Genomic DNA, 27,678 nt, shown 5'->3' with positions numbered 1-27,678 from the left:
GTGCTGTAATATTCTAGTGTCCTAGTATTCTAGCTCAGTGTTTATGGTACTAGCTTATTCCTCAGATTCACTATTAACTTATTGAACTTAAATTTTCCAGCTGCTATTTTTGGATTGAGATTTGTGTCACTTATTTAATCTAAAGTTCTTCAGTGGTTTGATTAACTATTATCTATTGTTCTTTGTCTTCACTACAATTGTGGTTATCCCTTAGAAGTATGGCAGTGCTCCCCATGATGCATGTTGAGATGTGCTGGCAGTGTTGAAATTGCAATTCAGAGAAGCGCCCCATGGAGTAGTGACACGGAAATCAAGAAAACTGCAGATGCTGGAAATCTGAAATAAAAAACAAAGTGCTGCAAGCACTCAGATCAAGCAACTTCAGTGATATTCTATTTCACTGTCATGGCGAATGGGCTGTCAAAAAACAAAATTTTCCATGATCCCTACTCTGCAGGACTCATCCATGTGTTGGACTTTAGTTACTGTCACATAGAAAATGTTGTGCAGACTTTAATGAAATCAACTGTTGAACTGAACCACTAGAATATATTTAGTTGCTCTTGATTGCTTTACATAAAATCTAGTACATAATTATAACTATGCCGTTATACATCAAATGTCATAAATCTTTTTTAATACATACCTGAAATGCATTGAGAATTGTAAATATATAATGGAAAGCAATATGGGAGTCCTCCATAAAGGTTGGTATTCCAAATGCCCACGTGAGTCCAAGGATTGGGGTTAGCACTGCAATGCTCCTCACAATCGGTTTTATTGTATCCTTCTCCTCATTATGGCTCCTGGGCCTGTCTCCAATTGTTGGTCGTAGGAGCTTGAATAAGACCACAACTAGAACAATAACGTTGCTTGCGACGATAGACAAAGCCGGTATAACGAAAGCAAGTAGCGGATATTTTTCTCTCCAACTGAGCCAACAGGCATCTTTTCTTATGTAACTGTTCTGTGGATAGGTAACTCCGATTGTAATGACTGAAATTATTATTGGACACAGATAGCCGATGCCAAATGAGATGCCCATCAAAACAGATTTGCTGAAATCGTGGAATAGGAAAACCAGGTGGTAGACAAGTAGAAGGCCAAGGGTGAACATCCAAAAGAATAAGGCGAGGTAGAAAACATGAATGAAAAAGGTTGCAGCCACACAAGCTCCTGAACCTTCTTTTACGGAGGCTGCCACGATAAACCATACATCTGCTATCAGCAAGTTGATAGCAATGTTCAGAATTGCCACGTGGCGAATATGTGATGTTTTACTCTTGGTCACGTGCCTCCATACCACTGCTTCTATAACTATGGTTATTATTAAGCTTGCTATAGAAACGGCAACTCCAATTTGGGTTATATAATCCAAAATATCGTTCTCCACTGGCTTAGCGGACATTAAAATGGAAAAGGATGTTAAATGCTTACAATTACAAATGACGTTTTCTCCATCTTGTTCTGGTGTACAGCCATTATTATTCCATGTACCATTAAGAGTAAAATCCCAAAATGCACATTGGGCAGAGTTAAAATCAAGTGCAGTGTTTCTTGCTGAGAAGTTCATCTTAATGTTAATTGATTTCTTATCACTTAATGTTATTGTCACAACAAGACCATTAATTGAGAAATTTCCTTTGAAGTTTGTATTGTTGGGTAAGATATCAATCCATGTTGGATATGCAATTGTGACAACTACATTGTTTACCAACTTTTCAAGTTCATCAATGGGAATTATTAAATTAGTAGATAAATTGGTGTAGCCTGCAGTGCTAAAATTATGGAAGGTTACATTAAAGGAGCTTTTTGTTTCACGGCTGTCAATTTTAGTAGCTCTGAGCTGTAGATTCTTCTTTTTAATATCTAAAGTGTTATTCGTCAGGTTGAGACGACGACTAAATGTCTCCACTGACAGTAATAATTTAGAACTGATAGTTTTATCTTTCGTGCTGGAGAGAATACCCCAGGTTACTATTGATTCATTAGAAATCACGGAGTTTACAGTTTCCAAGAAATTCTGAAAAACACAAAGGAATTCTTTATTAATCAATCAAATGTAATTCTCAGCAATTCACATAATTTTGAAATAGAAAATGGACAAAGATAAAGACTTGAACATGCAAAGCATTCAAGAAATGACTGAAATAAGTTGACTCGAACTTCACTCAGCCCCCAGCAACATCCAACCAACCACAAAATATCTTTAGAGATACTGAACCAGAAAAAGCCAGGGCTAGTAAAGCCGAAACAAAAATATGGTAAAAGGTCTTCCCCCACATCCTTGGATGAATATAAGACACTGATACTGGAGATGGGATGTTATGTTGAAGTTGTATAGCACATTGGTGAGGCTTAATTTGTAGTATTATGGAGAGTTTTGGTAACCTACCTGCAGGAAAGATGTAAATAAGGTTGAATGAGTACAGAGAAAACCTATAGTGATGTTGCCGGATCTGAAGGACCTGAGTTACAAGTAAAATTTCAATAGATTTGAACTTTATTCCTTAGAACATAAAACATTAAAAGGAGATTTGATAGAAGTATACAGAATGATGAGGGGTATAGATAGGGTAAATGCTACCCCACTGAGGTAGGGTGGGACTACAACTAGAGGTCAAGGGTTAAGTGTGAAAGATGAAAAGTTTAAATGCAACATAAAGGGAAACCTCTTCACTCAGAGGGTCATGAGAGTATGGAACAAGCTACCAGATCAGGTGGTAAATATGAGCTCAATTTCACCATTTAATAGAAGTTTGGATAGGTACATAAGAACATAAGACATTGGAGTGGGAGTAGGCTGTCCGGCCCATCGAGCCTGCTCTGCTTTTCAGTAAGAACATGGCTGATCTGATTATGGACTCATCTCCACCTACTTGCCCTTTCCCCTTAATCCTTAATTCTCCTACTGTGTAAAAATCTATCCACTGCTTCATTGGGCAGATAATTCCACAGATTCACCACTCTTTGGGAAAAGCAGTTCCTCCTCATTCTATATCTACTTCCCTAATTCTTGCAGCTATGTCCCCTAGTTCTAGTCTCAACTACCGGTGGAAACAACTTTCCTGCCTCTATCTTATCTATCCCTATCATAATATAACCATATAACAATCAAAGCATGGAAACAGGCCATCTCGGCCCTTCCAGTCCATGTCAAACGCTTACTCTCACCTAGTCCCACTGACCTGCACTCAGCCCATAACCCTCCATTCCTTTCCTGTCCATATACCTATCCAATTTTACTTTAAACGACAATGCCGAACCTGCTTCTATCACTTCTACTGGAAACTCGTTCCACACAGCTACCACTCTCTGAGTAAAGAAATTCCCCCTCTTGTTACCCTTAAACTTTTGCCCCCTAACTCTCAACTCATGTCCTCTTGTTTGAATCTCCCCTACTCTCAATGGAAAAAGCCTATCCACATCAACTCTATCTATCCCCCTCATAATTTTAAATACCTCTATCAAGTCCCCCCTCAACCTTCTACACTCCAAAGAATAAAGACCTAACTTGTTCAACCTTTCCCTGTAACTTAGGTGCTGAAACCCAGGTAACATTCTAGTAAATCTTCTCTGTACTCTCTCTATTTTGTTGACATCTTTCCTATAATTCGGTGACCAGATCTGTACACAATACTCCAAATTCGGCCTTACCAATGCCTTGTACAATTTTAACATTACATCCCAACTCCTATACTCAATGCTCTGATTTATAAAGGCCAGCATACCAAAAGCTTTCTTCACCACCCTATCCACATGAGATTCCACCTTCAGGGAACTATCTACCATTATTCCTAGATCACTCTGTTCTACCATTTACCATGTATGTCCTATTTGGATTATTCCTACCAAAATGTAGCACCTCACACTTATCAGCATTAAACTCCATCTGCCATCGTTCAGCCCACTCTTCTAACTGGCCTAAATCTCTCTGCAAGCTTTGAAAACCTGCTTCATTATCCACAACGCCACCCACCTTAGCATCATCTGCATACTAACTAATCCAATTTACCACCCCATCATCCAGATCATTAATGTATATGACAAACAACATTGGACCCAGTATAGATCCCTGAGGCACACCACTAGTCACCGACCTCCAGCCTGACAAACAGTTATCCACCACTACTCTCTGGCATCTCCCATCCAACCACTGTTGAATCCATTTTACTACTTCAATATTAATACATAACAATTGAACCTTCCTAACTAACCTTCCATGTGGAACCTTGTCAAAGGCCTTACTGAAGTCCATATAGACAACATCTACTGCTTTACATTCGTCAACTTTCCTCGTAACCTCTTCAAAAAATTCAATAAGATTTGTCAAACATGACCTTCCACGCACAAATCCATGTTGACTGTTCCTAATCAGACTCTGTCTATCCAGATTATTATATATACCATCTCTAAGAATACTTTCCATTAATTTACCCACCACTGACATCAAACTGACAGGCCTATAATTGCTAGGTTTACTCTTAGAACCCTTTTTAAACAATGGAACCACATGAGCAATACACCAATCCTCCAGCACCATCCCTGTTTCTAATGTCATTTGAAATATTTTTGTCAGAGCCCCTGCTATTTCTACACTAACTTCCCTCAGGAACTTTCTGTCAGGACCCAGAGATTTATTCACTTTTATATTCCTTAAAAGCACCAGTACTTGCTCCTCTTTAATCGTCATAGATTCCATAACTTCCCTACTTGTTTCCCTTACCTTACACAATTCATTATCCTTCCCCTTAGTGAATACCAAAGAAAAGAAATTGTTCAAAATCTCCCCCATCTCTTTCGGCTCCACACATAGCTGTCCACTCTGATTCTCCAAGGGACCAATTTTATCTCTCACTATCCTTTTGCTATTAATATAACTGTAGAAATCCTTTGGATTTATTTTCACCTTACTTGCCAAAGCAACCTCGTATCTTCTTTTAGCTTTTCTAATTTCTTTCTTAAGATTCTTCTTACATTCTTTATATTCCTCGAGCACCTCATTTACTCCATGCTGCCTATATTTATTGTAGATATCTCTCTTTTTCCTAACCAAGTTTCCAATATCCCTTGAAAGCCATGGCTCTCTCAAACTTTTAACCTTTCCTTTCAACCTAACAGGAACATAAAGATTCTGTACCCTCAAAATTTCACCTTTAAATGACCTTGATTTCTCTATTAGATCCTTCCCATAAAACAAATTGCTCCAATTCACTCCTTTCACATCTCCTCAAAGTTAGCCTTTCTCCAATCAAAAATCTCAACCCTGGGTCCAGTCCTATCCTTCTCCCTAATTATATTGAAACTAATGGCATTGTGATCACTGGACCCGAATTGCTCCCCAACACATTCCTCCGTCAACACACACAAAATGCTGGTGGAACACAGCAGGCCAGCATTTTATGTGTGTTGTTTCAATGTTCATGCCATCAGGTTGGAGGCTACCCAGCCGGTATATAAGGTGTTGTTCCTCCAACCTGAGTTTGGATTCATTTTGACAGTAGAGGAGGCCATGGATAGACATATCAGAATGGGAATGGGATGTGGAATTAAAATGTGTGGCCACTGGGAGATCCTGCATTCTCTGGCGGACCGAGCGTTGGTGTTCAGTGAAATGGTCTCCCAGTCTGCGTCGGGTCTCACCAATATATAAAAGGCCACACCGGGAGCACCAGACACAGTATACCACACTGGCCGACTCACAGGTGAAGTGTCACCTCACCTGGAAGGACTGTCTGGGGCCCTGAATGGTGGTGAGGGAGGAAGTGTAAGGGCAGGTGTAGCACTTGTTCCGCTTACAAGGATAAGTGCCAGGAGGGAGATTGGTGGGAAGGGATGGGGGGGACGAGTGGACAAGGGAGTCGCGTAGGGAGTGATCCCTGTGGAAAGCAGAAAGAGGGGGGAGGGAAAGATGTGCTTGGTAGTGGGATCCCGTTGGAGGTGGCGGAAGTCAACGCGGGTTCCAATGATCATGGACAGCTTCAGAGCGATTGCGCAACCACCGACTGCGACTCCAGCCTTGAACTCCAGGCCAGGACTTCATGTGCTGCGATTGTGACTCCCGTCTCCCCTTCCCCCACCACCACTCTGCCATCCCCTCTCCCTCAGATCCCATCATCAGCTTCTGGGCCCTCAGAGGCTCCATCCTCCTCTCACCCTAACCCTTCCCTCTCCACTGACACCACCAGCCTCCCTCCCCCCTCTGATCCCATCTCTCATCCGTGCCGGGTCTTTACCATTCCCTCCGACCTTCAACTCTCTGAGGCAGAGCGCTCTGTCCTCAGTAAGGGCCTCAGCTTTGTCCCCCTTCGCCCACACCTCAGCGAGTTCCGCATACGCCATGATGCTGAACTCTTCTTCCGCCGGCTCCGTCTCTGAGCTTACTTCTTTGACAAGGACTCTCCTACCCCCACCGATGACCCCTTCTCCCATCTTCAACCCTCCTCCTTCATGGACACCCCGCTCTGGTCTTCTGCCTGCTCTGGATCTCTTTATTGCTAATTGCTGATGGGACATCAACCGTCTCGACTTCACTGCACCCTGTTCCAATTACAACCTAACTCCTTCCGAACGTTCTGCACCAATCCCAACCTCACTATAAAACCTGCTGATAAGGGGGGAGCTGTTGTTGTCTGGTGTACTGACCTCTACCTGGCCGAGGCACAAAGACAACTCTCTGATACCTCCTCTTATTTACCCCTTGATCATGACCCCACTAAGGAGCACCAGGCCATTGTCTCTTATACCATCACCAATCTTATCAGCTCTGGGGATCTCCCATCCACTGCCACCAACCTCATAGTTCCCACACCCCGCACTTTCCATTTCTACCTCCTACCCAAGGTCCACAAACCTGCCTGTCCAGGTCGACCTATTGTCTCAGCTTGCTCCTGCCCCACTGAACTCATTTCTGCATACCTTGACACTGTCTTATCCCCCCTTGTTCAATCTCTTCCCACCTACATTCGTGACACTTCTCATGCTTTGAATTTTTTCAATGATTTTAAGTTCCCTGGCCCCCACCGCCTTATTTTCACCATGGACGTCCAGTCCCTATATACCTCCATCCCCCACCCGGATGGTCTCAAAGTTCTTTGCTTCTTTTTGGATTCCAGACCTAATCAATTCCCCTCTACCACCACTCTCCTCTGTCTAGCGGAATTAGTTCTTACTCTCAATAATTTCTCCTTTGGCTCCTCCCACTTCCTCCAGACCAAGGAGGTATGGGTCCCAGTTATGCCTGCCTTTTTGTTGGCTTTGTGGAACAGTCCATGTTCCAAGTCTATACGGGTATCCGACCCCTCTTTTCCTTCACTACATCAACGACTGCATTGGCACTGCCTCCTGCATGCATGCTGAGCTCGTTGACTTCATTAACTTTGCCTCCAACTTTCACCCTGCCCTCAAATTTACCTGGTCCATTTCCGGCACCTCCCTCACCTTTCTTGATCTTTCTGTCTCCAGCTCTGGAGACGGCTTATTAACTGATATCTACTATAAGCCTACAGACTCTCACAGCTACCTGGACTATTCCTCTTCCCACCCTGTCTCTTGCAAAAATGCTATCCCCTTCTCACAATTCCTGCGTCTCCGCTGCATCTGCTCTCAGGATGAGGCATTTCATTCCAGGATAAAGGAGATGTCTTCCTTTTTTAAACAAAGGGTCTTCCCTTCTTCCACCATCAACTCTGCTCTCAAATGCATCTCTCCCATTTCCCGCACATCTGCCCTCACCCCATCCGCCTGCCACCCCACTCGGGGTAGGGTTCCCCTTGTCCTCAGCTACCACCCCACCAGCCTCCAGGTCCAACGTATAATTCTCCGTAACTTCCACCACCTCCAACAGGATCCCACTACCAAGCACATCTTTCCCACCACCCCTTCTGCTTTCCGCAATGATCGCTCCCTACGTGACTCCCTTGTCCACTTGTCCATCCCATCCCTTCCCACCGATCTCCCTCCTGGCACTTATCCTTGTAAGTGGAACAATTGCTACAGCTGCCCTTACACTTCCTCTCTCACCACCATTCAGGGCCCCAGATAGTCCCTCCAGGTGAGGCGACACTTCACCTGTGAGTCGGCTGGTGTGGTATACTGCGTCCGGTGCTCCCAGTGTGGCCTTTTATATATTGGTGAGACCCGACGCAGACAGGGAGACCGTTTCACTGAACACCAACGCTCGGTCCGCCAGAGAATGCAGGATCTCCCAGTGGCCACACATTTTAATTCCACATCCCATTCCCATTCTGATATGTCTAACCATGGCCTCCTCTACTGTCAAAATGAATCCAAACTCAGGTTGGAGGAACAACACCTTATATACCGGCTGGGTAGCCTCCAACCTGATGGCATGAACATTGACTTCTCTAACTTCCGTTAATGCCCCTCCTCCCCTTCTTACCCCATCCCTGACATATTTAGTTGTTTGCCTGTTCTCCATCTCCCTCTGGTGCTTCCCTCTTCCCCTTTCTTTCTCCCGAGGCCTCCCGTCCCATGATCCTTTCCCTTCTCCAGCTCTGTATCACTTTTGCCAATTACCTTTCCAGCTCTTAGCTTCATCCCACCCCCTCTGGCTTCTCCTATCATTTCACATTTCCCCCTCCCCCCACTACTTTCAAATCTCTTACTATCTTTCCTTTCAGTTAGTCATGACGAAGGGTCTCGGCCAGAAACGTTGACAGTGCTTCTCCTTATAGATGCTGCCTGGTCTGCTGTGTTCCACCAGCATTTTGTGTGTGTTGTTTGAATTTCCAGCATCTGCAGATTTCCTCGTGTTTGCTCTAAACATTCCTCCATCACCTGACCTATTTCATTCCCTAACAGAAGATCCAACACTACCCCTTTTCTAGTTGGAACCTCTATGTATTGCTGCAAAAAACTATCCTGTATACATTTTACAAACTCCAAACCATCCATCCCTTTTACAGTATGGGCTTCCCAGTCTATGTGTAGAAAATTAAAATCTCCCACAATCACAACCCTGTATTTACTACAAATATCTGCTATCTCCTTGCAAATTTGCTCCTCCAATTCTCACCCCCCATTAGGTGGTCTATAATACACCCCTACAAGTATCACTACACCTTTCCCATTCCTCAATTCCATCCAAATAGCCTCCCTAGACGAGCCCTCTAATCTATCCTGCCAGAGCACCACTGTAATATTTTCTCTGACAAGCAATGCAACACCTCCCCCTCTTGTCCCTCCGATTTCATCACACCTGAAGCAACGAAATTCAGGAATACTTAGTTGCCAATCACACCCCTCCTGCAACCATGTTTCACTAATAGCTACAACATCATATTTCCAGGTATCAATCCATGCTCTAAGCTCATACACCTTTCTTGCAATGCTCATAGGATTAAAATAAATGCATTTAAGGAATTCTCCACCTCTTCCTCTCTATTTATCTCTAACAGTATAAAGAACTTTACTGTCTTCTTTTTCTTCCTTCTCCCATACATCTGTTCCTACACTCTGGTTCCCCTCCCCCCTCGTATCTAGTTTAAATCCACTGGAGCCTCTCTAGCAAACCTACCTGCAAGAATATATGTCCCCCTCCAGTTCAGATGTAAACCGTCTCACCGGAATAGGTCCCACCTTCCCAGGAAAACTGCCCTATTATCTATAAATCTGAAGCTCTCCCTCCTGCCGCATGTCTTCAGCCACGTGTTGATCTGCACTATTTTACTATTTCTAAACCCAGCTGCACGTGGCACTGGTAGCAATCCTGAGATTGCTATCCTAGAGGTCCTGTCCTTTAACTTGGCACCTAACTCCCTAAACTCACCTTTCAGGATCTCCTCACTCTTCCTACCCACATCAATGGTCCCTACATGGACCACGACATCGGGCTGCTCACCCTCCCTCTTGAGAATACTGAGAACTCGATCCGAGATATCGCGGACCCTGGCACCAGGGAGGCAACAGACCATCCGGGATTCTCGATCTCTTCCACAGAACCTCCTATCTGTTCCCCTAACTATTGAATCCCCTATCACTACTGCTCTTCTCTTTTCCCTCCTTCCCATCTGAGCTGAGGGTCCAGTCTCGATGCCAGAGACGCAACCACTGCAACTTGTCCCTGGTAGGTCGTCCCCACCAACAGTATCCAAAACGGTATACTTATTGTTGATGGGAACGGCCACAGGGGTGCTCTGCTCTTCCTGTCTATTCCCCTTCCCTCTCCTGACAGTCACCCAACTACCTGTCTCCTGACTCCTAGGGTTGACTATCTCCCTGAAACTCCTGTTTATTTCTGCCTCTGCCTCCTGAATGATCCAAAGTTCATCCAGCTCCAACTCCAGCTCCAGTTCCCTAACACAGTTTGTCAGGAGCTGCAGCTGGATGCACCTTTTACAGGTGTGGTCATCAGGGACAGCTGTGCTCGCCCTGACTTCCCACATACTGCAAACGGAGCATTCGACTGCCCTAACTGCCTCATCCATTACCTACTCCTAATCTAATTAGATTAATTAAAGGAGCTTACCCGGCCTTACCTCACCTGGAGTGAAGCTCGTACTCAGCCTCTGCTCGCTTTTCAAATTCCCCCGCTGATCTCAGAGGCCAACTTCCACACGCTTGCGCAATTGTGCCCTGTTCAAAACTCACCGAAGCCTGATTGAGCCAAAGCCGACCCACTGTGCCTCAGTCCACTCCGACGATGGTCGCTACGATGATGGCTTATATGTTATATAAGATTATATGACATAATTTTATATGTTTCTATAAGATCTCCTCTCATCCTTCTGAGTTCTAGCAAGTACAGTCCCAGTCGACTCAATCTCTCCTCATTGTCTAACCCCCGCATCTCTGGAATCAACCTGGTGAACCTCCTCTGCACCACCTCCAAAGCCAGTATATCCTCCTTGAAGTAAGGAGACCAGAACAGCATGCGATACTCCAGATGCGGCCTCACCAGTTCCCTGTACAGTTGCAGCATAACCTCCCTGCTCTTAAATTCAATCCCTCTAGCAGTGAAGGCCAACATTCCATTTGCATGGATAGGTACATGGAGGCCTATGGTCCGGGTGCAGGTCAATGGGAGCAGGCAGTTTAAATGGTTCAGCACAGGGCTGATGGGCTGAAGAGCCTGCTTCTGTACTGTGCTTTTCTATGACCCTATGACTTTAAGTTTATAAGTGATATGAGCAGAATTAGGCCATTTGGCACAACAGGTCTGCTCCACTCCATGGCTGATTTATTATCTTCAACACCATTCTACTGCCTTCTTCGCTTTAACCTTTGACACTGATACTAATCAAGAACTTATCAACCTCTGCTTTAAATACTGTATACCCAATGCCTTAACCTCCATGGTCGTCTGTGGCAAATCTATTCCAGAAAATACTTGTAATGTGTACAAAAACTGGAAGCACCCATTTTTTTACAATGTAATAATGTAATCTGCCAAGAATTTATGCACTTTCTCTTTGAAGGTTTGCAGAGGGACAACCCAAGCCAGCAAAACATTTCAGCTGCTCTGCAAAAAGAGCAGTTTCCTCCTCTTCCTTCTGGAAAGGCCAATACACTGTCCTGAGTCCTCCCTAACTGTTAAATTGCCAAACCTGTAAATTGTTCTGCGTTATGAGTTACCCTTTTTTTCCAAATGTTAACCATACTTTTGTACCTTTAACCATTTAAAGGAGCAAAAATTATGCAATGTGTCCCAAAAATCTATTCAGAACTTATATTTCTTGACAAGTACTTAATGGTACTATAAATATCATTCAATATCCTGTTTATTCTGCCAGTGGTTCTCTGGATTACTCATGGAAGTGAAGTGACCTGTGCACATAGTTCATCTAATTTGAAAGCTGCATTCTCTGCTGGGACCATCAATGTGTATTGTTTTTAAGCAATACGACTTTTAACCTATTCTCCCATCACAGCAAACACTTCAAGTGAAGAAATTTCAAAATTGTTAACAAACGTACTCACCATGATGATAAACATCACTTTCAAGGCCATTCATAAACACGGATGTAGCTGTGGTGTCTGACACCATTGCTAAAGGAACAGAGCTGGTAATTCATGCCTCGCTGATTATTGACCAAAGAACTGGATCTAACTCTTAATCCAAGGCATCAAATTCCCACTGTTGTAAGATAGCCACTGCAGGCAGCACCCCATTACTGAAGGAAGCAACTGCATCATTGGAATGATTAGTCTTGCAGAACTGATTGAGGAGCACAGGGCAGGAGGCCATATGCAAAGAGCCTGTTTCCACCATCTTCAAAATCACCACATCCTATCTGCATAAGAGCATATAAAAATAGGAACAGGGGCTGTCTACCTGGTCTGTGAAATTTGTCCTTCCATTCAATAAGAATAAGGCTTTACTGCTCCAGGCTTCATCTCCTTTTTATGCCAGTTCCCCTAGCCTTCAATTCCCTGATTTTTCAACAGATTATCTATTTCTAACTTCCTCTTATAATCTGGTTTTATGATCTAGTCTCCACAATACTCTGGGGTAGAAAATTCAATATTCATCACACTGAACATTTCAGCAATTTATAAGACGATAAAACTGTCATCACTGAAATATGTGAAATGCTGAATAAGTATCATTAACCACACACCCAGCTAGTGGCACAATGGCAACAGCGCTGGACTCCGGAGTGAAGGCTCCCAAGTTCGAATCCAAGTCGGGCCACCCCCGAGCATGCTTTCCATCCATGCTGGGTTGAGTGTTGAGCTGGCCACTTGGCCCCATAAACAATACAAGGGTTGAGTCAGGAACATTCATATCGGGACCCGGTTAATCCGAAAGGAGACCAATCCTGATGCCACGCGCCAGACAAGAATGGCTGACTGGTGCAATAGGCTAAAAACAAATTAACCACACTCAGCTTCATAAAGCCCAGGGTCATGTGGATTCACCAATTCCCCACCACACCTTCTCTAAATCTCTGCTTTGTCTTGCAATCTGCTGCTCGTGACTGCATCAGGCACTGTGCTCACACACAGAGATAATTTCACCCACTTCCATTTCAGTGAAGAGCAAGTGGGACCTTGTGCAGTGAGATACTGAACAACAAACAGAATATGCTGGAAGAACTCAGCAAGTCAGGCAGCATCAATGGAAGGGAATTGTCAATGGTTCAGGCCTGATGAAGGGTCTCAGTCCAGAACACAGAATGTATCTTACTATCTTTCCTTTCGGTTAGTCCTGATGAAGGGTCTCGGCCTGAAACGTCGACAGCGCTTCTCCCTATAGATGCTGCCTGGACTGCTGTGTTCCACCAGCACTTTGTGTGTGTTGTTGTTTGAATTTCCAGCATCTGCAGATTTCCTCGTGTTTGCACCGAATGTATATTCCCCTCTGTAGATGCCACCTCATTTGCTAAGTTCCTCTGTCATTTTGCGTTTGTTGATCCAGATTTCCAGCCTCTACAAAATTGCTTGTGCAGTGACATATTGTTGGTTTCTCACAAATGTAGTAGTATTTACCAGGACCTGGTACAGAGAGGACATGAGGCCTGCATAGATCAGTCAGGCATCACTGAATACTGTACACTCGTGTCCCAATAAGGGCATAAAAATCCAGATCATTTACTGACATACAAAGCTTTCCACTTCCAAATGTGCAGGTGGTTGTGTATTATTGTCTGGTTGTCCTGACGATAAATGCTATATTCCCTGGCAGTGCAATAATCTCTTCATGCCTCAGAAAGATGGAAAAGCTAGATATTTTCTATGATCAGCACTGCTCAGAGAAATTCTGTGTGTGTGTGTGTGTGTGTGTGTGTGTGTGTGTGTGTGTGTGTGTGTGTGTGTGTGTGTGTTGGGGAGTGATGGAGTGGAGGAGGATGTTGTTCAAGGGCTACCTGCCACTTCCATAATTCCTCACACCACTTCACAATCCAGCCACAGCAGCTGGATGTCACAGCAATAAGAATTATCAGAACCAATGTGGAAAATGTCCAAAGGCCTTCTGAAAATTCTTGTTCTATCATTTATCTGCATAGTCAGTTATCTCTTCATGTTGGTATTTGCATACCTATGTGCATTTCTGCTATCCATGTTGCTTACCGTTTAAAAGTACCTGGGCCAATGAAGTCATCCTCTGTGGCACAGTGCGTTTTAAAAGTGCTGCTTAAGGGAACAATGCTGGATTTTGCTTTACATTATCCACCAACAGAATGTGGACTTGGCTATAAAACTAGCATTAACTGAGACAACCTCAAAGTTGCCACCCTCATTGAGAGAGTGGTTAAGAAGGAGTATGGTGAGCTGGCCTTCATTAGTTGGGGGATAGAGTTCAAGAGCCACAAGATAATAGTGCAGCTCTATTAAATTCTGGTTAGACCACACAAGGAGTATTGTATTTAGTTCTGGTCACCTCTTTATAGAAAGGATGTGGAAGCTTTACAGAGTGTGCAGAGGAGATTTACCAGGATGCCTCCTGGATTGGAGAGTATGTCATATGAAGATACTGTAGGTTGAGTGAGCTGAGTCTTCATTCTTTGTAGAGAAGGAGAATGTGAGGTGAATTGGCAGAATTATATATGATGATGAAAAGATGATGATAGAGTGGACAACCAGTGACTTTTTCCCAGGGTGGATACAAAGGGTCATAACTTTGAGGTGTTGGGAGGAAAGTAGAGGGGTAATATCAGAGTTAGGATTTTCACATGGAGAGTGGTGGGTGTATGCAACATACTAATGGGTGTGGTGATTATGGCAGATACATTAGGGACATTTAAGAAACTTTGATAGGCACATGGATGTGGGAGGAAAGGATTAAATTGATCTTGGATTAGGTGTAAAGGTTGGCACAACATCATGAGCCAAAGGACTTCTACTGTGTTCTTTGTTGTTCTATGAAAATCAGATCCCCATGCAGACATTAGTCCAGGGACATCCGGTGGGTGCAGAGATAACATCATTGTGTGCTCTATAGTTACAAGGCCAGTCACTTAAAACTTAGAAACATAGAAATTCCTTCTCTTGGAGGGTAGTGAGTCTGGAATTCTCCGCCCCTGTGGATGATGGATAATCAGAAATTGATAAATAGGTATAGTTAGGGTAATTGAAAGATCAGAGAATGTCAGGCTTTTGGGACCTGACACAGAAGAGGAATTTAGGCTGGCTGAGATCAGCCAGGATCATATCAAATGGCAGGACAGGCTTTGGGGAAGCCTGGTGGCCAGCTCCTGTTCCAGTTTTCTTGTGTTTGCTGCACAACCTGAACATTGCAAGTGTGGTGAACTACATATACCTGTCTGGACACGCCCCCCACCCCCCCCCGCTGACTGCTCCTGTGGCTCCTCCCACGGACCCCGGTATAAAGGCGACTGGGGGCTCCGCCCCGGTCTCAGTCTCCAGGATGCAGTGTGGTGGTCAATTGCTGCTTGTTCTTTCTTCCAGCCAATAAAAGCCTATATCTCGCCTCACGTCTCAGAGAGTTATTGATGGTGCATCAGCAAGACAGTAGTAAGTGTCAGCACACAGAACAAAATCCTTCGGGGCATGAGGAGTAGGCAGAGGAGCAGGAGGATGTGCAGGACTACAGGAGAGATGTTTCAGGAGAACACCGGTAATAATGAGCCCATTGACAAGAAACATCATATCAAAGGAGAATACATAATCATAGTCCACAAAACCACTCGCTGTCTCTAACACGAGGAAATCTGCAGATGCTGGAAATTCAAACATCTATATATAGATGCTGCCTGGCCTGCTGTGTTCCACCAGCATTTTGTGTGTGTCACTGTCTCTAACACCTGTAATGTTCATCAGTTATTATCCCAAGTGAGCCCTGATGACACGTCCCTCATACCATCTTTTGCAGGACTACCTGCAACAATCAGAACATAGTAATGAAAGAACCTCTGATCCCATTGCTGAAGTCTGTCAATATAACTGAGCAGCTCACCCTGACATTTCCTGAGGATGTGAGGGCGGATTGACACAATGGAGGAAACAGCCACGTATCAACACCAGGTTCTTCGTGTGGTGTCTTTGGTTGAGCTCTGGGCTCACTCTACACAGGAGCTCCCTCTTTATATCTATCTGACTAATGAGAAAGTCCAGATCTTGTTCAGTAGATCTACAGGCTGCCTCTCTTATCACTGAAGCCTCTATTTCCTCCAAGGTCAGTGAAGTTGTGTCGCCTCTTTATGTGGCATTAAATGCTGATACCCTCTGTGACCACTGTAGAGAATGAGGTGAACTACTGGGAAATACACTTGACCCTATATATGCACCATAGATCATTTCAAACACAGCTTCTTCCGTTTCACAATGATTTGCAGGTGATCCCATGGGCTTCAGGGCTTAATATTGTGCTGCCTCAAGTATGGTTCCACAAACTGCTTACATACTGTTCACCTTGCTGAACCACTTTAATGGTAAAAGACATATTGCAGAAAATGCCCTGGACTTTTCCTGGTAGATGCTTGTTCTTACCTCCAAATCATTTTCATTAACAGTATTGTTTACTTCTGAAAATGTCGTCAGGATGGTTACGACAGCTTCTACATTTCCAGGTTTGGTGATGTTTGGCTTTCGTGAGACCGTAGATAATCGAAGAAGAAGACTGGAAAAATTCTTTGAAACTTCAGCAGGAGTCTTTGCCTCCTGCAAAATGAAAGTAGAAATGCTTCTAAGGACCTTTATGTACAATGTACTGTGTATGTTAATCAAAATGGCTTCTTTGTTTTGTTAAGAGTAGGAATGCTTCTTTGTATGATAAGTGCTTTCTCTCGCAGTTGTTTAGCTTTAGACTTGCTGATATCGGGATTGTATTCATTTGTTAACCAATGGGGGAATGTTATTTTGTCTTGTGGGGCTGGGAGCTTGGGGGTTTTTGCGGTCTTTTCAGGGAGTCGGGAAGAAGACGCCGAGGAAGGTGGACGTGGGCTGCACTGCTCGGTCGACCACCAGGATGGTCCCAGGTGTGAGGACTTGGAGGTTGGAGGAAAGTGACGAGGGTTCGAATGGTTAAGCTCCAACGATGTGCACTAAACTGACTGAACTTTGATAAGTTGGTGCCTTTTACTTTATTTTATTTTCCTTCATATATACTGTATTGCATAGTACTCTTTTAGTTTTAGTAAAATCTTTAAAGTGTATTCCATAACGGTATCTGGTGTGAGTTTGATATTGTGTGTGTGCACACGGCATAAACTGGATTCTCACAGCACCTGCGTGTACGGGAGGTGGGGTTGGTGAGTGGCTGGATCTCCTTTTCCCCTAGACGTATACCAGCCTGTTGGGTAAGTGCTACATTTACTTACAATGAGAGCACATCCCAACTAGCAGTATCCCTGTGAATATTCAATCCGAGTAACTGCTCCAAGAGCTTCTGAGCACAAACTTCAGACACCCAAACTATACTCCTTTGGTTACAGTGTTGAGGGATGACTATTTGAGTATAAAACTGGTCATGGTGTAATCTCCTTATTATTGTAATCATCTCTTCAAACCGTTCCAAAAGCAAGCTCTGTGGTTAAAAAGGCATACGGTGTATTGGCCTTCATCAATCGTGGAATTGAATTTAGGAGCTGAGAGGTAATGTTGCAGCTATATAGGACACTGGTCAGACCCCACTTGGAGTACTGTGCTCAGTTCTGGTCGCCTCACTACAGGAAGGATGTGGAAATTATAGAAAGGGTGCAGAGGAGCTTTACAAGGATGTTGCCTGGATTGGGGAGCATCTTATGAAAACAGTTTGAGTGAACTCGGCCTTTTCTCCTTGGAGTGACAGAGGATGAGGGGTGACTTGATAGAGGTGTATAAGATGATGAGAGGCTTTGATCATGTGGATAGTCAGAGGCTTTTTCCCAGGGCTGAAATGGTTGCCACAAGAGGACAGAGGTTTAAGGTGCTGGGGAGTAGGTACAGAGGAGATGTCAGGGGTATGATGTTTTACGCAGAGTGGTGAGTGCGTGGAATGGGCTGCCGGTAGCGGTGGTGGAGGCGGATAAGATAGGGTCTTTTAAGAAACTTTTGGATAGGTACATGGAGCTTAGAAAAATAGAGGGCTATGGGTAAGCCTAATCATTTCTAAGGTAGGGACATGTTCGGCACAACTTTGTAGGCCGAAGGGCCTGTATTGTGCTGTAGGTTTTCTGTGTTTCTATGTTTCAAGTGATCAATAGCACAACAACTTTAAAACAACTCTCAGATGTGTTAAAGTACTGCAAAGAGTTTGGTTAAATCCTTACATTGTATCACATTGGGAATCCCACCACACAAGTCAAGCACTTTTCTCTCTGCTGCCGCCAGGACTTAAGAACTTTTTAAAAGCTATTATTAATGCTTTTTGAGATAGTGATTTAGATGCATATCATATTTTTTACTGAGTTAAGTATTGTATGTTATTAGTTTTGCTACAACAAGTGTATGGGACATTGGAAAAAAAGTTGAATTTCCCCATGGGGATGAATAAAGTATCTATCTATCTATCTATCTATCAGGAAGAACATGCAAGAGCCTCAGAACTCACTCACACCACCAGGTTCAGGAATAGTTATTACCCCTAAACCATCAGGCTCTTGAACCAGAGGAGATAACGTCATTGACCTTCTCTTGCCCCATCACTAAACTGTTCCCACAACGTGTGGACCCACTTTCAAGGATACTTCCATTCACGTTCTCAATATTTGTTGCTTATTTATTGTTATTATAGGGGTATTTTTATTTTTTCTCAGCTCAACTGGTAAAACCAGAGGCACAGGCAAAACCAAGCACATTCATTTCTCAATTGCTAGAAACTTTCGGACTATTATAGTGTTGTTTAGTATTGTGGTTTCTAAAGATTTACATAAATACTGCTGTGTAGGCCTAATTGTTTAATTCTATTGTGTAGTGACTTTGGGATGATACCAGCTGTAGATGTTACTATTGGAACAATGTAATCTGGTTGAAGGGTCTCGGCCCAAAACTCTTTATTCTTCTCCATAGATGCTGCCTGGTCTGCTGAGATCCTCCAGCATTCTAAGTGTATTGCTTTGTATTTCCAGTGTCCGCAAGTTTTCTCACGTTTGTGGATCTATTAAGTAAATTGTTCTTGCTTGTTTATCGTGTATTATTATATCCAAATGGCTATTATGGATTTTCTGAACTGCACTAACATATTGGTGAATAATATAATTTGCAGGACTCTGAATTTAAAACTTGATTAGTTGGGGACTTCCGGTAAGATGGCGATTGTTTAGCTGCTCCGAACTTTTGTTCCGTTACTGTCGCTACCTTTGCACTAAATGTCTCCATTTTTTAAACCTTAGTTAGGAATTATTTCGGTATCTCTTACTTGCCTGTGAATATATCTAACTTACAATGTCTAGCAAGAGTTCTAAATCCGGGAGAAAAGAAGCTATGACCCCCTCGGATGAGACGATGGTTGCGCTGGGAAAGCTCCGAGACGAAATCTTAAAGGAATTTAAAACCACTTTCAAACAGTTAGAAGACAAACTGGATCAGATCAACAATAAAGTGGACAAGCATGCTGAACACTTATCTCGGATCTATTCAACTTTTGAAGATTTAGAAAGTCGTGTTCGATACCTGGAGACTCTCTGTTCCAGCTTAGAGGAAAAATCTAATAAACTTCTTTCCAAAATGGTGGATCTCGAAAATCATAGCAGACGCTGCAACATCAGAATTCTGGGATTACCAGAGGCGACTGAAAAGGGACCAACCGTGAAGTTTTTCGCCGAGTTTCTCTGTGAGTTATTCGGGAAAGATTTGCTTCCGAAGCCGCCCGAGCTCGAACGGGCACACAGAGTTTACGTTCCCCCCGGAATTCTGGGTTCCCGTCCGCGACCAGTAATCTTGTGTTTCCATCAATACCAGGTAAAACACAGTCTGATTGTGGAGGCACGTCGCAGAGGCTCTTTTTCTTTCCAGGATACAACCATTCGCTTTGTGGAAGATTTTGCACCCCAGACCTTAAAGATGCGCGCTGAGTTTAAAGGCGCAATGAAAGTGCTTTTTGATCGTGGTTTCAAACCTTCCCTTCATAACCCTGCTGATCTACGAATCAAGCTTAATACCAGGGAATTCAAGTGGTTCAAATCAGCAAAGGAAGCTGAAGCGTTTGTGGCAAGTCTTCCGGCTATCCAGTCATCTTCAGAATCTGATCGGACCTCCTAAAATGGTGGATAAGTACTCCTCGTAGTAAAATTACTTTCTCTGGACTCGGAATTCACTTGAATCACTCAGACATTATTCATTGAAACTTTAAGGGCTGTTGACAATCTCTCCTGGGATTTGGTGTGTGTGTAACTTATCTTTATTCTTGTATAACTTTACCTACAGAGTTCTACAACTAATTCTAACTTGTTTTGGAGGTTCGAAGTCTTTAGTGAAGGCCTCCCTGTTTGTCGGTTCACAGTTCAACTGCTGATTTATTTTTCCTTTGCTTTAAATATTTATTTATTTTATCTTTTTCTTTTCTTCACCCCTTTTTTCTAATCTCTGAATTTTTCTCTCCCTTCTCTGTAAATGGTTGATAAATACTCGTCTTGAATTTATAATTTTCCCCTTCCCCTTCTTTTTTCTTTTTCCTTCTTACCTTTTTTTTTCCCTTTCTCTTACTTTATTCTTCTATAATTTTTCGCGGGTAGGTTAGTTTTGGTTTTCTTCCGATTTTCTCTGTATTAAGTTGTATATTTCTGCAGAAGGTGTTCTAATCTGTAGTTATGTTTTCTAGTGCATAAACTAGTTATTATTTGCTATAGTATTTATACGGAACTGTTGTTAATGACACAGATCTGGAAGTTGTATTTGGGTTAATTTTTTTGGTAGAGCTAGCTACTTGTTTTGGTAGCCGTCTAGTTTTGGGTTGTGCAGGTGGGGTGGATTTTCCAGTTCCAACATCTCTTTATTGCTTAGGACATGTTTATATTTTGACCTTACGAATCTATGTTTACATCTCTGCTCCCAGACTGCTATTGTACTGCTTGATTTTTTATATGCCTGCTGCCTTTTATGCATTAGTAATTGATAATGGCTAGTGCACTTAAATTCGTGAGCTGGAATGTAAAGGGATTGAACCACCCTGTTAAAAGGAGGAAGGTATTCTCACATATTAAACAACTCAAAGCTGACATTGCTTTCCTCCAAGAAACTCATATTCGTTGCTTTGATAACTCCCGGCTTCTGTCAAAGTGGGCGGGTCAGCATTTTCATTCATCCTTTGCCGCTAAAGCAAGGGGAGTTTCCATTCTTATTAACTCAAATATTCCTTTTGAACTCCATAATAAAATATCTGATACAAATGGCCGTTTTATTATTGTTTCTGGTAAACTATATAACACTGAAGTTGCACTAGCAAACCTGTATGCCCCCAACTTTGATGATGTTAACTTTTTTGAACGGTTTTTTTCCTCACTACCAGACTTAAACTCATACTCTCTTATATTGGGTGGTGACTTCAACTGTTGGTTGGATCCTAAACTGGACCGATCGTCCTCTGTTACCAGATCACCTACTAAATCTGCCTTAGCTATTCAATCGTTTCTCTCTAATTTTGGTATCTCTGATATATGGCGTTTCCTCCATCCTACAGAGAGAGATTATTCTTTTTTCTCACATGTTCACCATACCTTCATTAGAATTGACTATTTCTTACTCGATAACCAACTTATCCCATTTGCCCACTCTTGTGACTATCAGAGTATACTGATCTCTGACCATGCCCCAATTACCCTCTCTCTGAACTTTCCTGGTCTCCCTCAGAGGAACAAACACTGGCGGTTCGATTCAACTTTACTATCGGATGATGATTTCGTAAAATTTATTAAGGACCAGATAACCTTTTATTTTAACACTAATACATCACCTGAAGTGCCATCCCAGATTGTCTGGGATGCCATGAAAGCATATCTGAGGGGTCAAATAATCTCTTACACAGCAAATCTCAATAGAAGATCCCGTGCAGATCGAGCAGACCTCATTAACCAGATTAAAGATTTGGATCAAATATATGCCCAAACTAAGAACCCTGAATTATACAAGAAGCGCGTTGAACTCCAAACTAAATTTAACCTTCTGTCCACTCAACCTGTCGAACGCCAACTTCTCGAAAGCAAGAGCCGCTTTTACATTCATGGGGATAAGTCTGGTAAATTCCTAGCCAATCAGCTGAGGCGTTCCAAAGCCAAACAACATATTACAAAGATCCGGAAGGAGAACGGAGACTTTACATCGGATCATTTAGAAATTAATGATGCATTTAAAAATTTTTATTCTTGGCTTTATTCCTCTGAATCCCTGAATGACAATATCTCTGTGGATCAATTTTTACAGAATCTGAATATCCCCTCACTTTCATCTGATTTCAAAGCCAAACTCAATGTGCCTATATCACCAGAAGAAATATCTTTTGCAATTTCTGCACTGTCCTCAGGGAAATCTCCTGGACCTGATGGGTTCCCTGTGGAATTTTATAAATCATTCTCCTCACTTCTTTCTCCTCAGTTACTTTCAGTATTATCTGACTCATTTAATTACGGCAAATTACCACCCTCTTTCAATGAGGCATCTATTATTCTTCTTTTAAAAAAGGGCAAAGACCCAACAGAGTGTTCCTCGTACAGGCCGATCTCTCTGCTCAATGTTGATGTAAAGATCTTAGCTAAAGTGTTGGCTCATAGATTAGAAATCGTTATTCCCTCCATTATCTCTGATGACCAAACAGGCTTTATTAAAAACCCTCTCCCTTTTTTTAACATTCGGCGTCTATTTAATATTTTATACTCAGTTCCAACTGGGACTCCTGAATGTGTTATCTCCCTTGATGTGGAGAAAGCATTTGACCGTATAGAGTGGAACTACCTTTTTGCAGTCTTAGAAAAATTTGACCTCGGCCAAAGTTTCATCTCTTGGATCCAATTGCTGTACCTGTGTCCTACTGCTTCTGTTCTAACTAATTTTCAGAAATCCCAAGTATTTAATCTCAAATGTGGCACCCATCAGGGATGCCCCTTAAGTCCCTTTCTTTTTGATTTGGCTATAGAACCTCTGGCGATAGCATTTCGAAATTGTCCTGAATTGACCGGGATTTGGAGAGGGGGTGTTGAGCATAAAGTTTCTCTCTATGCTGATGACTTATTACTCTTTCTCTCAAATCCATCTACATCCTTACCTCTAATGTTTTCACTTCTTGACCAGTTTAGCCAGATCTCTGGCTATAAACTCAACTTACATAAGAGTGAACTTTTCCCAATTAATAAAGAAGCACAAGAACTAATATTTCGTGATCTCCCTTTTAAAGTAGTCCATAATCAATTTACTTATCTTGGAATTACAGTCACAAGGAAGTTTAAAGATCTCTTTCGTGAAAACTTTGTCAATCTTTCATATGCTATAAAACAGAGTCTGGTACAATGGTCACCTCTATCTATGTCCTTGGTAGGTCGTATTAATGTTGTTAAAATGTATGTTCTCCCCAAATTTTTATACTTATTTCAATCTATCCCAATTTTTATTCCTAAATCTTTTTTTGATTCCTTAGACTTTATTATTTTGTCATATCTGTGGCAGAATAAGCATTCTAGAATTAATAAAATCCACCTCCAAAAATCTAAAAAAGAGGGTGGCATGGCTTTACCTAACTTTCGCTTATATTACTGGGCAGCTAATATACGTTGTGCTGCCTTCTGGTCTTTCTTCCACGGTCAACCCGAGTGCCCTAACTGGGTGGCAATGGAGTTGAGCTCCACTAAAGAATTATCTATATCTGCACTTCTTGGCTCTGCACTCCCTAGCAGTCTGCCCAGATCAATAACTAATCCTCTGGTCAGACACACTTTGCGTATATGGGCTCAGTTCAGGAAATGCTATGGTTTCCAGGGGTTTTCCGTTTCTAGCCCTGTCGCACATAATCACCTTTTTTTACCTACTACGTACAACTCAGCATTCCATGTTTGGTACAGGAAGGGCATTAGACATTTTGAAGATCTCTTCATTGATAATCGCTTCGCTTCTTTTCAGCAGCTCTCCATTAAGTTCAACCTGCCTAACGCTCACTTTTTCAGATATCTCCAAATCCGACACTTTACTGCTCCTTTAATTCCTAACTTTCCTGAAATGCCTGTGAAAAATGCTATGGACCTATTTCTTTCCATTAATCCACTAGGTAAAGGTTTAATTTCAATTATCCGAGATAAACTAGCAGCCTTACGACGGGCCCCTGTGGATAAAATTAAAATGGCCTGGGAGCAGGATTTAAATATCTCCTTATCTGAGGAGAGCTGGGACTCAGTTCTCAAATCGGTCAACTCAACCTCCCTTTGTGCTCGCCATTGCCTCTTACAGTTTAAGATTGTTCATAGAGCCCATATGTCTAAATCTAAACTATCTCGATTCTACCCTGGCATTAGTCCGCTCTGTGATAAATGCAAGAGGGGTGTGGCCTCTCTCATCCATATGTACTGGCTCTGTCCTAGCTTGGAGAAATTCTGGAAAGATGTCTTCACTACATTATCGGGTATTCTGAATCAGCACCTAGAACCTAACCTCTTAATTGCTCTGTTCGGTTTTTGGGGCGAGACAGATTTATGTCTGGGTCCGACCAAATGCCGAATACTATCCATTGCCTCTCTCCTGGCGAGACGCTTGATCCTCCTCAGATGGAGAGATGTTGCCCCGCCCACTCATGCACAATGGCTTAACGACATTATGGCCTGCTTGGACCTCGAAAAAATTCATTATTCAGTTCTTAATTCGGATCTAAAGTTCCATAAGGTCTGGGGACCTTTTATCGAGTACTTTCATAACCTTCCTCTTGACTAGGGTTTTTTTTCTTTTTTTTTCTTCTTTTCGGTCCCTTGCTTTCAGCTCCCTTTTTTTTTCTGGTAGTAGGCATTATTATCCTCTGTTACTAAGTGTATTCACAGTCTGGGAGTTTGACTGTCCGGACTTATACTCTTTATACTGTGTGGTGGTTGGTCTGGAGTTGTTGTTGTTTTTTTCTTGTGTTGTGGGGATTGGGGAGGACACTAAGCTCACTTGTCTTTAATTTAGGTGCTTTTTTGTTAAATTCTCTTCGTTTGTAGCATATTGTTATTGTATGCTTAATCTTGCACTGTATTAATGCTCCCCACTGGGATTTGGGGTTTTTAATTTTGTAAAATGTTTTGAAAAACTAATAAAAAAAAATTTTTTTAAACTTGATTAGTCTTGTATTTATAGCAAGATATAGTTTCTTTTATGAGATTGTATTTTAAAGCAAGATTTTGGTGAATGATGTTTACCACTTGATTATGCCTGTGTAAGTAATCAGATTGAGTTGAACTGATGCAGGGTCCTGTAACGTATTAAATTGTTTCCTGTTTCTTTTGGCATTTTCTACATTTATGGTCTTGAATGTGTTGGTCTTTTATTATGTATGTTAGATTGTTTTTTGTTTTAACCACCTGGTCTTGTATTGCCACAAGGATCCCTTCTGTTTCTGGGAAGAGGTCTCCAACTCTGAGGCATGCATTTGATGCTTTCTTGTCAAGATCTGATTTGCTGAGATCATGGTCATGCTCTTCTATTGATTAATTTTTTCTTCTATATTTATAATTCCTTCATTATTCTTGGTTGTGCTTTCATTGAAGTTTAATGGTGTGTACTTCTGATCAGAATTGCAATGGGTGGAGTGCTGAATCCTGAAAGTATATACTTACAAGCTGTTTACAACTGTTGTGTAAATTTATTATATCTGTCATTCCCTTTCTTTCTATCCTAGGTAGTGGTAATCTAAACGTGTTCAAATGTGCATTGTGTTTTCTAAAATTTGTCATTTCTCTTCTTATTTTTCTTTGTAAATTTGCCAGCTCAGTTTTGACCAAGGTATTATATCAAAAGAACACTTTAATATGGATATTTCTTTATTATATTTTTACTATTGAGCTCTGTTTGAGAGATTTTCTTAAGCCTTAAAATAAATTCTGTTGGAAGTTTTTCTTACATTGCTCCGTGATCGATTTTCTTTCCTTGTTGATATCCCAGATACTTATATGTTTAATATTCATCCATTGGTTGTATTGTATCCTGCTGCTCTGTTTTGTATTCCATCAGCTCTATTGCATCTTTCTTTCTGTTTGATGCTCTGCACTTATCAAGTCCAAAATTAATGTTTATATCTTTAGAAAATAGTTCTACTGTTCAAATTAATTGCTTTAGCTTTACTGACGAAGATGTGTCCATATATAGAAGGTCTAATTCAGTTGGTTGTTTCGGATTTGATTCCCAATTTTCCTTCAATGCAGTACATTAGAAAGTGGGTTTAAAGGTAGACAGAACCATTGCAGGCTTAGAGAGTCTCCCTGGAAAATGCTTTACATACTTTCATACCCTTATGACATTCTTTCTGCTCTTATGTAAGTATATTGTGATTATCTAAGTGAGTGGTGATTCATTGCGAGATGCATGATGCTACAATTTTATATATAGTTTATAAATAAATAATAGGACAATATTCTGATGGATCATTTGTGATTTCTGCATAAGATAAGAGATATGCTTTACCTTCTTTCAAAAATTTGGGTAGGTTTTCAGAATTTTTAAGAAAATTTTTGATATGTATTAATAGGTACAGATGAAGGCAAGTAAACTGTTATACCAACAATTACGAATATTACCAGTACTTGTACTTTTCCAGTTGTAAGTATTTTTATAACTGCTTTTAGCAAACCCATTGTAATTTCAGGTGTTTGCATTTCTTCATTTGTATGAGTGCGCTCTTTTACCTCCCTGATCTAGCTTGCTTCATCATTGTGTGTCACCCTGCTTGACCAGAAGTTCATCATCTCTGTGTTTGTTGGTAATTCTGTGGCTAGGGTTAGTAATATTTTGGCACATCAAATTTAGTTTCAATGTCCTGTAAAACCTCTTTTCATTGTTTCTGTACTGATAACTCTGTTTTCTTCAACTGGCACAATTTGTGTATTAAGTCTTGCTTTGTATGCACCAAGGTTTTGTTTTAGCATATCTCTAAATTCTGATGAAGAGTCTCGGCCCAAAACGTCGACAGTGCTTCTCCTTATAGATGCTGCCTGGCCTGCTGTGTTCCACCAGCATTTTGTGTGTGTTGTTCTCTAAATTCTTAAATGCTTTTGTTAAGACTATCATATCTTATATGGACTTTATATTTCTTTAATATCTTCTTAGCTTTTCTCTTAATTTTCTTGCTCAGGTTATCCATTTTATACTCCATCAGGTGGGTTATTTCTGCTCTGAAGATTTCAATTTTGTTTCTTAATCTTTTCTCCCATTTTGATGTTTCTATTAATGAGTGCCTCTAGCTTGGAATCATTATATTAAAGTGCTGTTAATGCTGCACAATATGTTATTGTGTGTAGTTTTTCAAATGTTTCAAGTTTTCTGAAATATTGTGGTATTATAATATTGTTGAGATTATTAACAATTTTTGCAAACTTTGATGTCGTATTTTGTTTTGGAATGTAAGGTCTTTTTGTTGGGTCAATGCCCATATATTCTGTTCAATATTAGGATAATTTAGTCTGTAAGCTCAGCTTCATTGTCAGCATTCTGCTGAGGTTCAACATCTGTGTTTGTTGTTGCTGCTATCATCAAGTTGTGGAGCAGTTGAAGTAATTGTTTTTCATCAGTGCTTCAGTGGATTGCATCTCTATTGTTTTCTTGCATAGCATCATTGTTGTCTTTTTTGGTTTCTTTCTAACTGATAATAATAATTATTATTATTTTTATTTCTTC

General features: G+C 41.7%; 1 protein-coding gene across 2 annotated transcripts in view; it reads right to left on the bottom strand.

The window, feature by feature from the left end:
- LOC140733643 (adhesion G protein-coupled receptor F4-like) overlaps positions 1 to 27,678 on the bottom strand; it is a 118,901-nt gene that overhangs the window by 18,885 nt on the left and 72,338 nt on the right. For both annotated transcript variants that reach the window (XM_073057257.1, XM_073057256.1), the window contains 2 exons: positions 16,414 to 16,584; positions 647 to 2,023 (listed from right to left, as the gene is read on the bottom strand). In XM_073057257.1, the coding sequence (XP_072913358.1) occupies positions 647 to 2,023; positions 16,414 to 16,584 (1,548 nt within the window). The remainder of the gene's footprint in view (positions 1 to 646; positions 2,024 to 16,413; positions 16,585 to 27,678) is intronic.

Source organism: Hemitrygon akajei, chromosome 9 (genome assembly GCF_048418815.1).
Source record: "Hemitrygon akajei chromosome 9, sHemAka1.3, whole genome shotgun sequence".
Classification (NCBI taxonomy): Eukaryota; Metazoa; Chordata; class Chondrichthyes; order Myliobatiformes; family Dasyatidae; genus Hemitrygon; species Hemitrygon akajei.
This window is presented reverse-complemented; position numbering and strand designations above follow the sequence as displayed.